This window comes from Tyto alba, unplaced genomic scaffold (assembly GCF_018691265.1).
Source record: "Tyto alba isolate M040663 unplaced genomic scaffold, T.alba_DEE_v4.0 Super-Scaffold_45, whole genome shotgun sequence".
Classification (NCBI taxonomy): Eukaryota; Metazoa; Chordata; class Aves; order Strigiformes; family Tytonidae; genus Tyto; species Tyto alba.
This window is the reverse complement of record NW_024881321.1, coordinates 38,437,832-38,451,043: the sequence shown is the minus strand read 5'-3', so window position 1 is coordinate 38,451,043 and position 13,212 is coordinate 38,437,832. Positions and strand designations below refer to the sequence as shown.

The 13,212-nt window shown below is 39.7% G+C and overlaps 1 protein-coding gene across 3 annotated transcripts in view; it reads left to right on the top strand.

Moving 5' to 3' along the window:
• CCDC138 (coiled-coil domain containing 138) overlaps window positions 1–13,212 on the top strand; it is a 42,607-nt gene that overhangs the window by 7,902 nt on the left and 21,493 nt on the right. For all 3 annotated transcript variants that reach the window (XM_042806254.1, XM_042806252.1, XM_042806255.1), the window contains exons 7-12: window positions 6,228–6,347; window positions 7,772–7,849; window positions 7,929–8,039; window positions 10,221–10,385; window positions 11,185–11,301; window positions 12,425–12,617. In XM_042806254.1, coding sequence (XP_042662188.1) covers window positions 6,228–6,347; window positions 7,772–7,849; window positions 7,929–8,039; window positions 10,221–10,385; window positions 11,185–11,301; window positions 12,425–12,617 — 784 coding nt within the window. The remainder of the gene's footprint in view (window positions 1–6,227; window positions 6,348–7,771; window positions 7,850–7,928; window positions 8,040–10,220; window positions 10,386–11,184; window positions 11,302–12,424; window positions 12,618–13,212) is intronic.

Genomic DNA, 13,212 nt, shown 5'->3' with positions numbered 1-13,212 from the left:
TCTGATGTGTAGGTACATTTTACTGTTACAATCTAGAAAAGAAGGTAACTTGTTTCTAAACTAGCAAAAAACATATGACTGGTATAACAGAAAAAATTGTGCTCTATCTGTAATTGTATGTGACTTAAACGAGTATTGTTGCATTAGCTGTAGCTGACGTAGATTTCCTTGGCAAGGCTTTAAGACACAATGAGATCTTGTGATATTACAGCTATTGCAGACAGCATTAGCAAAAAAGCACACAAAATTTCAAAGGAAGAAAAGATCAACCTAACGTTGAGGGTGTGGGAGGAAATGAATGGTATGATTTTGCTATAAGAAGAGGTAGTAATTAGCAACATTGTTCATGTGAGTGTTTGCTAGTGAATTCAGATCTTGTGAAAAGTTCTGGTTATTATCCAGAAGGTCACAAAGAAAAGCCCTTAAATATGTGTACTTTGTGTCAGAACCATAAGCTGAGAAATTTTGTTTGAAGTGTACAGATAAGACTTTCCCACAAGATGTTGAGGGAGCATAGACTACATGTTGAAAAGGAGAAAAGGGTGTCAGAGCAGCAGGACCTCAACTTTTGAACAGGGAAGGAATAGGTTGAGGTGTTAATTTAGATGTTTCAAATCTTCTGAGCTTATAAGAATGTTACACCAGTTAGAGAACTGACTGATGAAAACCCAGGAAAAATTAGTGCTTGTCTGTGAAAATTTGTGGAGGTCAAAAAGAGTGTTAGAAGACTATAAAAATGTGGTGCCTTTCTTTTCAAAAGGGAAAGAGTTGTACAGCCATCAACTTAATGTCAGTTCTCTAAATAAGTAAATAAATAGATCCGGAAACAAGCTGTGATCAAACCGTGGGAAACACAAAGCAGAAGACAATGCAATAAATAACTACTAGCATATGTTAATCATGAATTCTCAAATCAGTCTCGTTTCCACTACAGCAAGGTAACGGGCGTTGCTAATAGAGGAGTTGTAGTTATATATATGTCTGGTTTAATTAGCAATTTTTAATACAGGTTTGCATGGCATTTTCATAATCATATTGGGAAAGTATAACATAAATACAGTGCAGTTGGGGTAAAGCTGTAGTGAGACAGTAGTTCAGAGTAAAGTTGAAGGAATGTACATAGTGGATTCTGGGATATCTTTTCAGTCCAATATTCAGTATTTTCAGTAAGAAGTTTGATGGTGAGAAAGAGCACATTTATTAAATTTGAAGAAAAGAGCAAGTGAGGGGGAATTTCAAGCATGCTGAAAAAGAGCATTAGAATTAAAGTTGATCTTGACGAATTGAAGACATGGTGGGTCTGAAAAATTAGTATACTATTCAGAAGGCATGAGTGTACAGTATTGCATTTGAATAGAAATATCAGCTACAGAAATAGAGGATTGTGACTGGATGCATGGCTTAAACATACAGGATGAATTGAGGGTGAATATTCCAATCTTCAGCTACATAAAAGGCTGCAACAAAGCGGGAGAAACAATTTTTTTTTATGTCTGTGATAGAAGAAGTAGTAGTAGTAGTAAGGGAAAATAGGTTACGTATTAGGAATAACTAGATCTAAGAAAAATAGTTAAACATGTGAACAGGTAGATTGGTAAGGCTGCAGTGTTTCCAGTATTGGAGGACTTAAGAACAGATTAGCAAACACCTGTCAGGAGTGAAATGGTATAGTTGGTTATGATATGGATGACACCGTCTGATCTGATTATGAAAGTAGACTGCTTAGACACCCTGGCATGACCTACAACCCTATGGCTTAACAACTGAGTTGGTTCTACTTACCTTTTAGATTTTTCTCTACTGATAATTCCCAGAGGAGCTACTGAACTTCAAATAAAGGTCTTAACTATGTATGTAGAAAATGGAAGTGAAACATTCCGTATGATGTGATAGGGTGCATTCAATTACATGTTGGCAGCGTTGGCATATTTATTGATATAAGAAGAGGATCTGTCATTTCATACAGACGAGAGGACGCAGCCTCAAGTTGCACCAGAGGAGGTTTAGATTGGCTATTAGGAAAAATTTCTTCACCAAAAGAGTTGTCAAGTGTTGGAACAGGCTGCCCAGGGAAGTGGTTGAGTCACCGTCCCTGGAGGTATTTAAAAGCTGTGTTGATGTGGCACTTAGGGCCATGGTTTGGTGGTGGACTTGGCAGTGCTACATCAACGGTTGGACTCAAATATCTTAAAGGTCCTTTCCAACCTAAAATGTTTCTATTCTTTGTTGTCTTAGGCAAGTGTGGGGTAGGTGCTTTGGACAAGGATGTCCTGCCCACAGCTGTTTTGATGCTATTGACTGAAGAGCGGTCTTTGAGGACAAGAGTAACTATAGATCATTGTCCTGTGTACCTGGAGTGGAAGTTACTGAGCTTCCAGACATAAATACAAAGAAGGATCTCTTCAGGGTTTGCATCTTTTAAACTTCTGCTGTGTCTTATTTTTGTCATTTGCACATGTAGGAAGACAGGATGTGACTGGAAATGGAAAAGTAGAGAATGATTGGGTGAATGAGTGAGGAATAGTGACTAGGGGAGAAATGAAAGATAGTATATAGAGCTGGAGTGTTTTCAGTAAATTAAAACTTTGCTGTTTTATCAAATTTGAGGTATTTAGAGATGCACTGGTGTCTGGTGCCCCAAGATTAAATATAAAATAAGACTCAGGGGAAAGAGAAGAATGGCAGTGGATATGCAGGTAGTAGTTAACAATTCATATGCCTGTGCTGTAAACCAAAGCTCTAGTCTATGAGGCATAGGATTAGTTTCTTGCTCTGCATGATTCGAAGTGAGCAGAGCCAGAAAAACTAGTTGAAACCTCAAATGCTGCTACAAAAACATAGGCTTGCCCAGCTGGTGAAGAGGGCTTTAAACTGAAGTTGCCAGGGAAGGGTGAACCTCAACCCATCCCACTCTCACCAGTTTGATGCCAGTGCCAGCAATAGATGTCCAGAGCCTGGAGAGGGATCACAGGTCAGCAGGAGAGCACCTGAAGAGCAGCACAAGGGAATTCCAGCCAGTCAGTCAGCTTCATCGGGGCCCAGCTTAAATGCCTCTGTGCAGATGCACACAGCATGGGGAATACACACGAGGAGTTAGAGACGCGCACACACCTGTAGGGCTGTGATCTTATCGGCATCGTGGAGACATGGTGGGATGGCTCCTGTGGGTGGAGTGTCGGAATGGAAGGGTACAGGCTCTTTAGGAGGGACAGGCAGGGGAGATGAGGAGGGGTGGTCTCCCTCTATGTCAATGACCAGCTGGAGTGCAGGGAGCTCCGCCTGGGGATGGATGAGGAGCCAAATGAGAACTGATGGGTCAGGATTAAAGGGAGGGCAGGGACAGGTGATGTTATAGTGGGGGTCTGCTACGGGCCACCCGACCAGGAAGGCCAAGTAGATGTGGTGGTCTTTAGACAGGAGCAGCCTCACATTCACAAGCCCTGGTCCTCAAGGGGGACTTCAACCACCATGATTTCTGTTGGAGGGACAACACAGCAGGGCATAAGCAATCCAGGAGGTTTCTGGTATGTGTTGATGGTAACTTCCTTCTCCAGGTAATAGAAGAGTCAATAAGGAGAGGTGCTATGCTGGGCCTTATTCTCACCAATAAGGAGGGGATGGTGTGGAGTGTGAAGCTCTCTGAAGGGCAGCCTTGGCTGCAGTGACCATGAAATGGTGGAATTCAAGATCCTTAGGTCAGTGAGGAGGGCGCACAACTAGCTCACTACTCTGGACTTCAGGAGAGCAGACTTTGGCCTCTTCAGGGATCTACTTGGTAGAGTAGCATGGGATAAAGCCATAGAGGAAAGAGGGGCCCAATAAAGTTGGTTAATATTGAAGGATCACCTCCTCCAATCTCAGGAGTGATGCATCCCGACAAAAAGGAAGTCAGGCAAAAATTCCAGGAAGCTTGCATGGATGAACAAGTAACTCCTGGACATTCTCAAACATAAAAAAGAAGCCTACAGAGGGTGGAAGCAAGCACAGGCAGCCTGGGAGGAATGCAGAGAATCTGCCCAAGCAGCCAGGGACCAGGTTAAGAAAGCCAAAGCTCTGATAGAATTAAATTTGTCCAGGAACATCAAGGGCAACATCAGTGATAACAGGAAGACTAGGGAAAACATGGGCCCTCTCCAGGAGTTAACAGCAGACCTGGTTACCTGGGATATGGAGAAGGCTGAGGTACTCAATGACTTTTTTGCCTCATTCTTCACCAGCAAGTGCTCCAGCCACACCGCTCAAGACACAGAAGGTAAAGGCAGGGACTGGGAGAATGAAGAACCGCCCACTGTAGGAGATTGGAGTCGAGACCATCTAAGGAACCTGAAGGCACTCAAGTCCATGGGACCTGACGAGATGCATCCACAGGTCCTGAGGGAACTGGCAGATGAAGTGGCTAAGCCACTATCCATCGTATTTGAGAAATTGTGGCAGTCCAGTGAAGTTCCCCCTGACTGGAAAAGGGGAAACATAACCTCCACTTTTAAAAAGGGAAAAAAAGGAAGACCCGGAGAACTCCAGGCCAGTCAGTCTCACCTCTGTGCTGGGCAAGGTCATGAAGCAGATCCTCCTGGAAACTGTGCTGGAGCACGTGGAAAATAAGGAGGTGACCGGTGACAGCCAGCATGGCTTCACTAAGGGCAAATCGTGTCTGACAAATTTGGTGACCTTCTATGACAGATTTTACAGCATTGCTAGGTAAGGGAAGAGCAACTGGTGTCATCTACCTGGACTTGTGCAAAGCATTTGACACTGTCCTGCCTGACACCCTTGTCTCTAAATTGGAGAGACAGGGATTTGATGGATAAGGAATTGGCTGCATGGTTGCACTCAAAGATGTCACACTGGTGGTCAGTGGTTTGATGTCCCAAGTGGAGAACAGTGACAAGTAGCGTTCCTCAGGGGTTGGTATTGGGACTGGTGCTGTTTAACATCTTTGTCAGTGGCATGGACAGTGACATTGAGTGCACCCTCAGCAAGTTTGGTGATGACACCAAGCGATGTGGTGAGGTCAACACGCTGGAGGGAAGGGATGCCATCCAGAGGCACCTTGACAGGCTTGGGAGGTGGGCATGTGCAAACCTCGTGAAGTTCAACAAGGCCAAGGGCAAGGCTCTGCACATGGGTGGGGGCAATCCCAAGCACAAACACAGGCTGGGCGATGAGTGGATTGAGAGCAGCCCTGCAGGGAAGGACTTGGGGGTGTTGGTTGATGAGAAGCTCAACATGACCAGTCAGTGTGTGTTTGCAGCCCAGAAAGCCAACCATATCCTGGGCTGCACCAAGAGAAGTGTGACCAGCAGGTCGAGGGAGGGGATTCTTCTCCTCTAATCCGCTCTCGTGAGACCCCAACTGGAGTGCTGTGTTCAGCTCTGGGGCCCCCAACATAAGAAGGACATGGACCTGTTAGAGTGGGTCCAGAAGAGGACCACAAAGATGCTCAGGGGGCTGGAGCAGCTCCCCTGGGAGGCCAGGCTGAGAGAGTTGTGATTGTTCAGCCTGGAGAAGAAAAGGCTCCGGGGAGACCTTATAGCGGCCTCTGGCACTTAAAGGGCGCCTATAGGAAAGCTGGGGAGGGACTCTTTATCAGGGAGTGTAGGGATAGGATGAGGGGTAACAGTTTTAAACTGCAAGAAGGTAGATTTAGGTTAGATCTAAGGAAAAAATTCTTCTCTGTGCAGGTGGTGAGGCACTGGCACGGATTGCCCAGAGCAGCTGTGGGTGCCCCCTCCCTGGAAGGGTTCCAGGCCAGGTTGGACGGGGCTGGGAGCCCCCTGGGCTGGGGGAAGGGGGCCCTGCCCGGGGCAGGGGGGTTGGATCTACATGGTCTTTCAGATCCCTTCCAACCTAAACCCTTCTATGAAAATAGAATCACAATTTTTTGTAATTAAATGGCAGAAGAAGCTGTAAATAAAATCTTTGTCACTGGTTTTAATTCACAAACATTTCCTACGTGTTACTTGTTTGAGAAATGTACATATTGATACAACGTATTTTGGGTAGAATCTGGAAAGAGTAAGAGCAGTAAGCTGTGCTCCGTTTCTTTATGGATTCTTCTTAATATGCAGTGTGGATGTTGTTTTTCTTACTACTTGTTAAATGTGCAAATGTGCAGAATCACAAACTTGATCTTTGAAATTATTTTAATGCTAAAATGGAACTTAGCTTAGAATTGTTTCTGAAATAGTTTCTTATAAATCATGTTTTGAAATTTGATATTTCTATAGCAACACAAGGTGGAAGTTAAACAGCTGACAGAAGCCTTGAGAGAAATAACTAAAGAAAATAGGAGGCTGAAGTCATCATTTGACACCTTGAAGGAAATGAATGACTCTTTAAGAAAACAGGTACAATTAGTTATTTCCTGTTATCAATAGTTTTACAAGTTAAAGACAACAATTTTAAATATTTCAAGAGCTTATTTGCAAAATTACTGGTTTTTTGTTTCTGTAAAACAGGAGTTGTATGAATGACTGGAAGTACTTCCCACACCTTTTTCTAGTACTTGAAATGTAGCCTTTCTGATCTTTTACAGTATAAAAAAAAAAGTTGGATTTACCCCTTCTTACAGCTGGTTGTTGGGAAGGACAAATCCATGCCCTCTCTGAAGCAAATGGAAAGCAGACGAGAGAAAGTATTTTATGACATAATTGAATCCACCCTGTGCTGGATTGCTGTGCTAATTCTATTAAATAAAAAGTAGCAAGTGTATTTCTAACTTCATGTTTGCTCAGTATTTTCAGTTATTTTTGCAAATGTTAATTAAGACAGTATTTTCTCAGGTCTTAAACTGAGACAGTGGTTCATAATAATACAGAGAGTGAGAATTTTCATCTCACTTGACTGTTAAGTCTGACTTAAAATGCTGACACACAAATTGCTATCTAAACTATTTGACCTTTGTTTAGTCATTGAATTAATTACAGTTCTATAAATAAAATAAAAATCTACAGCAGAGCCTTATTCTCTCTTCTCGAGAATGTCAGACCTAACTCCTAGAATGTTGATGGTTCTGGTGCAACCCATCTGTCTATTTCCCATCACTATAATAATCTTTTAATTTCTGTGCAAACTGAGGGCTTCTGTGATAGTTATGCTGTTCATTGTTGTATGCATAAAGCATATTTCTCATGTTTTAATGGAGGTTACAGTTTCCCTCATCTTGTCTCAGAGCAAACTGGTTTTGTAGCATGGTCAGTAACTGTTTCATTCTGCAGAGAAGAAAGCTTTCACCCTCCTCATTAACAAGACTGTTGGCCCATTCTTGGTATGTGTGCTCCACTTTTATTTCACTTCTTCATGAAAAGTATTTAAATGTGTAGTGCCTGGGTGTCTAGAATAGCACTACAGAGCTTATTCTTTCCCTGCAAACTGAAAGATTGGGCTGTAGGTCAACAAAGAGCTACTGCTGTCTTATTTATCCTGGAACAGGTTGCCCAGAGAGGTGGTGGAGTCTCCAGCCTTGGAGATAGATACTCAGAAGCTTACTGGACATAGTTCTGGGTAGCCAGCTCTCAGTCACCCTGCTTGAGCTGGGGGGTTGGACCAGATAACCTCCAGAGGTGCCTGCCAACCTTAACCAGTCTGTGATTCTGTCATTTATTGAGGAGGTGGATGATGATTTTGTTTCTATCGCTTCACATGCTCAGAAGAAAAAACTTGAATTTAAATAGTTTAGCTGCTCAGCAACCACATCAGAATATTTCAGTGTGATAAGTCAAGAAGTGAGTTTTGAATTTACAGATACTTTAATGTTTTCTGTTTCTTGCAGTTAAGTGAAGTAACTGAGCTGAATAAGAAGCTGGAAGGTCAAGCAAGGAAAGTACAAGCCCGTTTAGAGAATCTACAAGTAAGTTTTGTTCTTACATGTGCCTGCTTCCTTTATAGGTATCAAGCGAAATATAATTCATTTTTACATTTTGTTTTAGAGGAAGCATGAATTTTTAATGGTACAGAAGTCTAAGGATATATGTCAAGTGGTGCAACAAAGTAAACCTGTCAAGCAGGAGAAAGTGATGGTAACATCAAAAATTGCTAAGGTAAGAATTGAGCAAAATGGAAAATTTCTTCAAAAGACACTAGGTGGTGAAACATTCTGTATGTATCTGCTAGAAAACGTAACTTCCAGTTCTATTTTATGAGTGAATTAGCTACAGTGAGAAAAGATACAGATTCTATTGGGAGAAAACAGGCAGTTAACAAAGAATTAAGCTCTTTGTTAAAATTAAGTCTGTTGGATTTCATATTGTGTGCGTATGTAGTATATGTATATATTCTTATTTATGTGCTATGTTTTCATGTCACATCATCTTTCATCTGTCAATTAAAATTATAACCAGGTTACACTGTAACTGGTTTCTTTAGCTGTGTCAGAGCAAATCTTAAACTCATTCTGGTTACTGCTTACAGTACAGCATTGTTCTTAGGAATACCACCAGCTAAAAAGTAGTCAATCAGAAGTATAAGATAAAGAATTTGAATTTTCTAAGCCAAAAGTGATTGTACTACTGTTATTTTTTTGAGAAATAGTCTTTAATGAGGGAAAGAGAATAAATGCAGTGTTCATACACAGTTCCAAAACGATCACCTTGTTTTCCTTAAAATATCTTCTTGCATCACTTAATGAAATCCTTTCTGTCTCCATGTTGTTCCGTTTAGTAGCAAGTCTTCTGGTAATGCTTTGCCAACATCTCCCAGCTGATAATGATTTTCTCCAGCTAGAGGCTAAACTGTCAAATGGGAAAGAGATATTCACACCATCCTACATAATTAATCTACATCAGATGCCTTAAAACTGTGCTGTCTTTATATAGCCAACGTATTTCTCTGTTGACATAGGTTTTAGTGTACTTTGGTTGCAAGTGAAATGTAAACAGTATCAGGAGTTAGAATTCTGAGTGAAAACAGTTATCTGAAGGCAGATACCAGAAAACTTTTGAAGTCTTTAGAGAACAAGTACCTCTGGGTATCTTTCATAGAGTATTTCATTGGAGTGTAATACAGGGACGGAATGACAACTTGATGAAGTCTTTGTTCTTTTCTAGCAATGCTAGTTACCCAGTTAAATTTTAGCAACAGTGGATTTTATGAAATAAAGCAAAGGAGGTCTAGCGCATTGAAATAAGAATTCCCACATGCAAAGGACATTAAAGATTTGTTTTCTCCTCTAATTCATTTGGTGAGAATTATAAAACTGAGTGATTCTGTACGTGAAAATCTTTTCCTCGGGCCTTTCATAACCTTTTTTCTAAGTACAAAATAAATGATGTACATACTTTTTCACACCCAGAAACCATCACAAATAGTACCTGTTCTGCAGTGGGGAAGGGAGGTGTGTGAGAGAGAGAGAAATGATGCAGGGTTCTTTCTGGATCTCTGTAAGAAAGGTCTGACAACAAATGTTCTAATGAAGTAGCTGTTTTAATATGACAGAGTAAGAGGAGGAATATAGATAGAGAGTAAGTCTTACGTCTCTTCAGATCCTGGGAACCTTGCATATGTGCAGCATCCAATAGATCCCTGGTAGGTTTTTCCCAGGGTTCACTGAGCAGGTCCTGTCTGTGAGAGAAGCTCCTCCTTTTTGGTCATTCAAGCTGTTCTATAGTTTTCTTATAAGAAAACAACTCTATTCTTGAAGGACACTCACAGGAGAACTTCTCGTTGCCCTTTTAGACAAAGGCAAGGCCAGGCAGGAGGCGTGATCGCCAATAGCAAGCGGGAGCTGCCTGCAGGCCTCTGTTACAGTGAGCTGGCTGAGTTTCTCCAGTGGCCAAGCACAGGATAAACTGTACAGCTGACTGATCTGTGCAGCACAGCACAGGCTCTGCCCACTCAGATTAGCTGGGATGTGAGTCTCTTCCCTCTTCAGTGTACGGTGCTCTCTGGGTCAGGATCACCACCTGCCACCCCTTGATCTACATATAGTTTACCTTTTCCAGAGATACTATAAATTACAGGTTATATTAATAACATACAGTCTTCTCAAACCCTAGGTACAAAGCCCAACAGAGCACACATAGCCTGTTCAAGATCAGCTCCCAGTAAAGTAACTTACCTCCCAGATTTTATCAGGCTTTATTTTATCATATTTTATCATCCTTTAAATCATGCATAATATTTCACAACTAATGTACTTGCATATATTTCAGTCTGTTACTATTTTGGCTTTGAAAAATCATTAACTTGAAAGCTGAAATATCTGATGGGTGGTTTTACTACAGCTACCATTGAATTCACAAGTTTATGAGCTCTTAACTTTACTTATGGACTGGATCTCAGACCAGCACCTTAGCAAAATAAAAATACAAGAAGAAAGAGAGGACAGTCATAAACTTCTGGTTACCCAGACCTCCAAAAAAACCTGCACCCAGGAAAGGTGTATGAAGGTAAGGGCGTTTAGACTGTTTTCTTCTGTTAATGTGTTTTCAGATTTATGGAGGTTTTAAAATGATTCTGAGAATATAACAAGTCAGCCTGTTTTATATGTTCTTTGGATACAGTAATTAAAACAAAATCACCATTAATAAGTCCATATTCATTCCAGCAGTGAGATACAATACATAATTTATCATTTGTAAAGCATATAGTTAATTTTTAAGGAAAAATGTAGTGTTCAGTTTCAACTTGAGAGTTTCAGCATTTTATTTCAAGTCACTTCTGTCAGTTGATATTTTTGTCTTGTGTTTTATGTGTAGTACTGTACATAATTCTTTTTTTCTAAGGAGATGAACGTGTCTAATTTAAAACATTTTGATGCCTATATGAGATATTAAAGTTTCAATTTATGACTGATAAAAGGTGATACTGTGTTATACTTTTAACAATTTTTTTGTTTTCTTCCTGGGAATACCAAAGTTTGAAAATCAATGAGGTGTTCAGAAAAATCTTATTTTACTGTTTTTCTTCTTTATATTAAAGATTTATAGCCATTGGAAACTGATTTACTGAGATTGATCTCACATGTTGTATCTCCACTTTTGCATGTAAATGTCTGTAAAATTTAAGATCTGTATATGTGTATAATTCTGTTACCTGTACTGGATCTGCTCGGTGAGTATTTGCATATGTAATCTGTTAAACACCAAGAGAAAGTTGGGAGTTTTGTTTGTTCGTTTTTCACTTATGGTTAGCTTATACACTAGTTTCATTTACTCCATGTAATTTTACTTTTGTATATTTTTACAGCTTTTGCCTATAGCTATTGAGCAGCTCCAGTGGATGCCATTTGTGAATCCTAAACTACACATGCCTGTGATTAAATTTATTTACTGGTCTATAAGGCAGCTAGACACTGGTATTCAGGTAAAACAAGTAGTCCTTTTGTAGCATGTTTTTTTTAAAACTAAATTCATAGAAGATACTAATGGATTTTGTGTTATAGATACGTGTTAAAAGTCGATGTTTTTCAGGTAGTACACATAAAAGAAACTCTGCTGTCTTTGCAAAGCATGGATTCATAGTGTTTATCACAGATAGGTGGCAAATGAAAAAATAAATTCGTTTTCAAGTTAAGTTTAGATTTTGCATTGTGTATCTAAACAGTTTTCATAATTATATGATCTCTGTTGTGGTGTCTAAGCATCTCAGAAATTATATTCTTATCTATGTATTTACAAAACTTTTGCACTAGAAAAGGCAATATTTTTAGGTTTACTTTATGCATGAAAATTGTTGAAATTGATGGAAGTGTGTCACAAAGCAGTGGAGGAATTTTGATTTTTCTGTTCTCTGCTCAGTGTCTAACCATGAGATATTCCTTAGTCCTTTGACTAGACTGCTATAAGAAAATATTTAGCAGTATAATAAAGAAAAAAGGCAGTAGCCCTACTGTAAAGACTCAGTATAGGGCACAGTGCTGTCAGTAGTACTTTTGCTAAAGCAAAAGGTAGGAAACTTTGTAAATATCTTGAATTTAAATTCAGTAGAATAATAAGCTGTTATTTTTGGTGCTATTAAACTGTCTTTTAAATTAGCATATTGTGAAATTTGATTCTGAAGTAATATTTCTGTATAGTTTATGACAAAAAATCTAATAGATCTTATCTGGACAGTGTTCTTAAGGTTCATGTTTAGACCTTGATTCTGTAAATGCTTTTACCAGACGACTCCAGGCAACCTTTCAAAATGGAATTGACTGAAGCTGAGCTTGTTCTGGAACCAGAGGCAACTTAAATAATGTCAGCATATCAGGGGACCTCACTAACTAGTCTCCCTGTGAAGTATGTGTTGATAACGTGCCGTGATAAATGGTGTTCAGTTGCTTTTGGAACACAAAGTAGTACCTCCTATACAGATTATATTCCTATATATGGTCAAACTAATTGCTGTTTAATATTGAATTACTAGGGGAGCATACATATCTCTATATAGTACACAGGAATTGAATGTGTTTTAATGTTTATGCTGTGTGCCTTGTTTGAAACAGCATGCAACAATGACAGCAACAATGAGGAGACTTGGCGAAGGTATTTTTAAAGGCATAGTAAGTAAGAGAAACCCACATAGTTCTTCTGACCAGTCTACAGAGAGTAGATCAAAATCGGCAGCTTTCTTCAAGAGTTCCTGTATGCCTTTGAGGTTTCTGTCAACTTTAATTGTGCTTAAAACAGTGACACAAGGCAAGTTCTGATTTTTTCATATTTATTTATTTATTTATTTCAGTCATGTGCCTGGACAAAAAACATTTCAGTGATCCTGTAGGGTCTGCTCTGCTTTATTAGTGAAAAGTGTGGTTAGTTGAGCTTTACTACCTTGTGAAGCAAAATATACTGGAAGCAAGTATAAATCTTGCTATTATTAATTTCATGTTGGAATTTGTGTTCCTTTTAATACGATGACTACTTTGTCATCGTATTAAAAGGATGTGATGTCAGAGAGATCAACATTTCTGAAGAAGGGGAAAACAGATCTTGGTAATTCTGTGAAATTGTCACTATAGCAGTGACTGGATTGCCAAGGTCTTAACTGCATAGAATGGCACAGCTGGTTGCTCTTTTATAAACTGAAAAAAGTAGCAGGTTTTACACAGTTCTAGAATTTCACTGTCCTGTTTAAGCTAGTAAGTAGGTTGTTTACCTTTCCCCGGAAGGCTGCTCAGCTGCAGTGTCAAGTGTTTCTTTTCTGACGTAGTTACAACTTTACTGCATTTATCTTTATAGATAAATCTGTTCATAGGTATTTCTGATGTATTTGTAGTCACACAGAGAAAGCCAC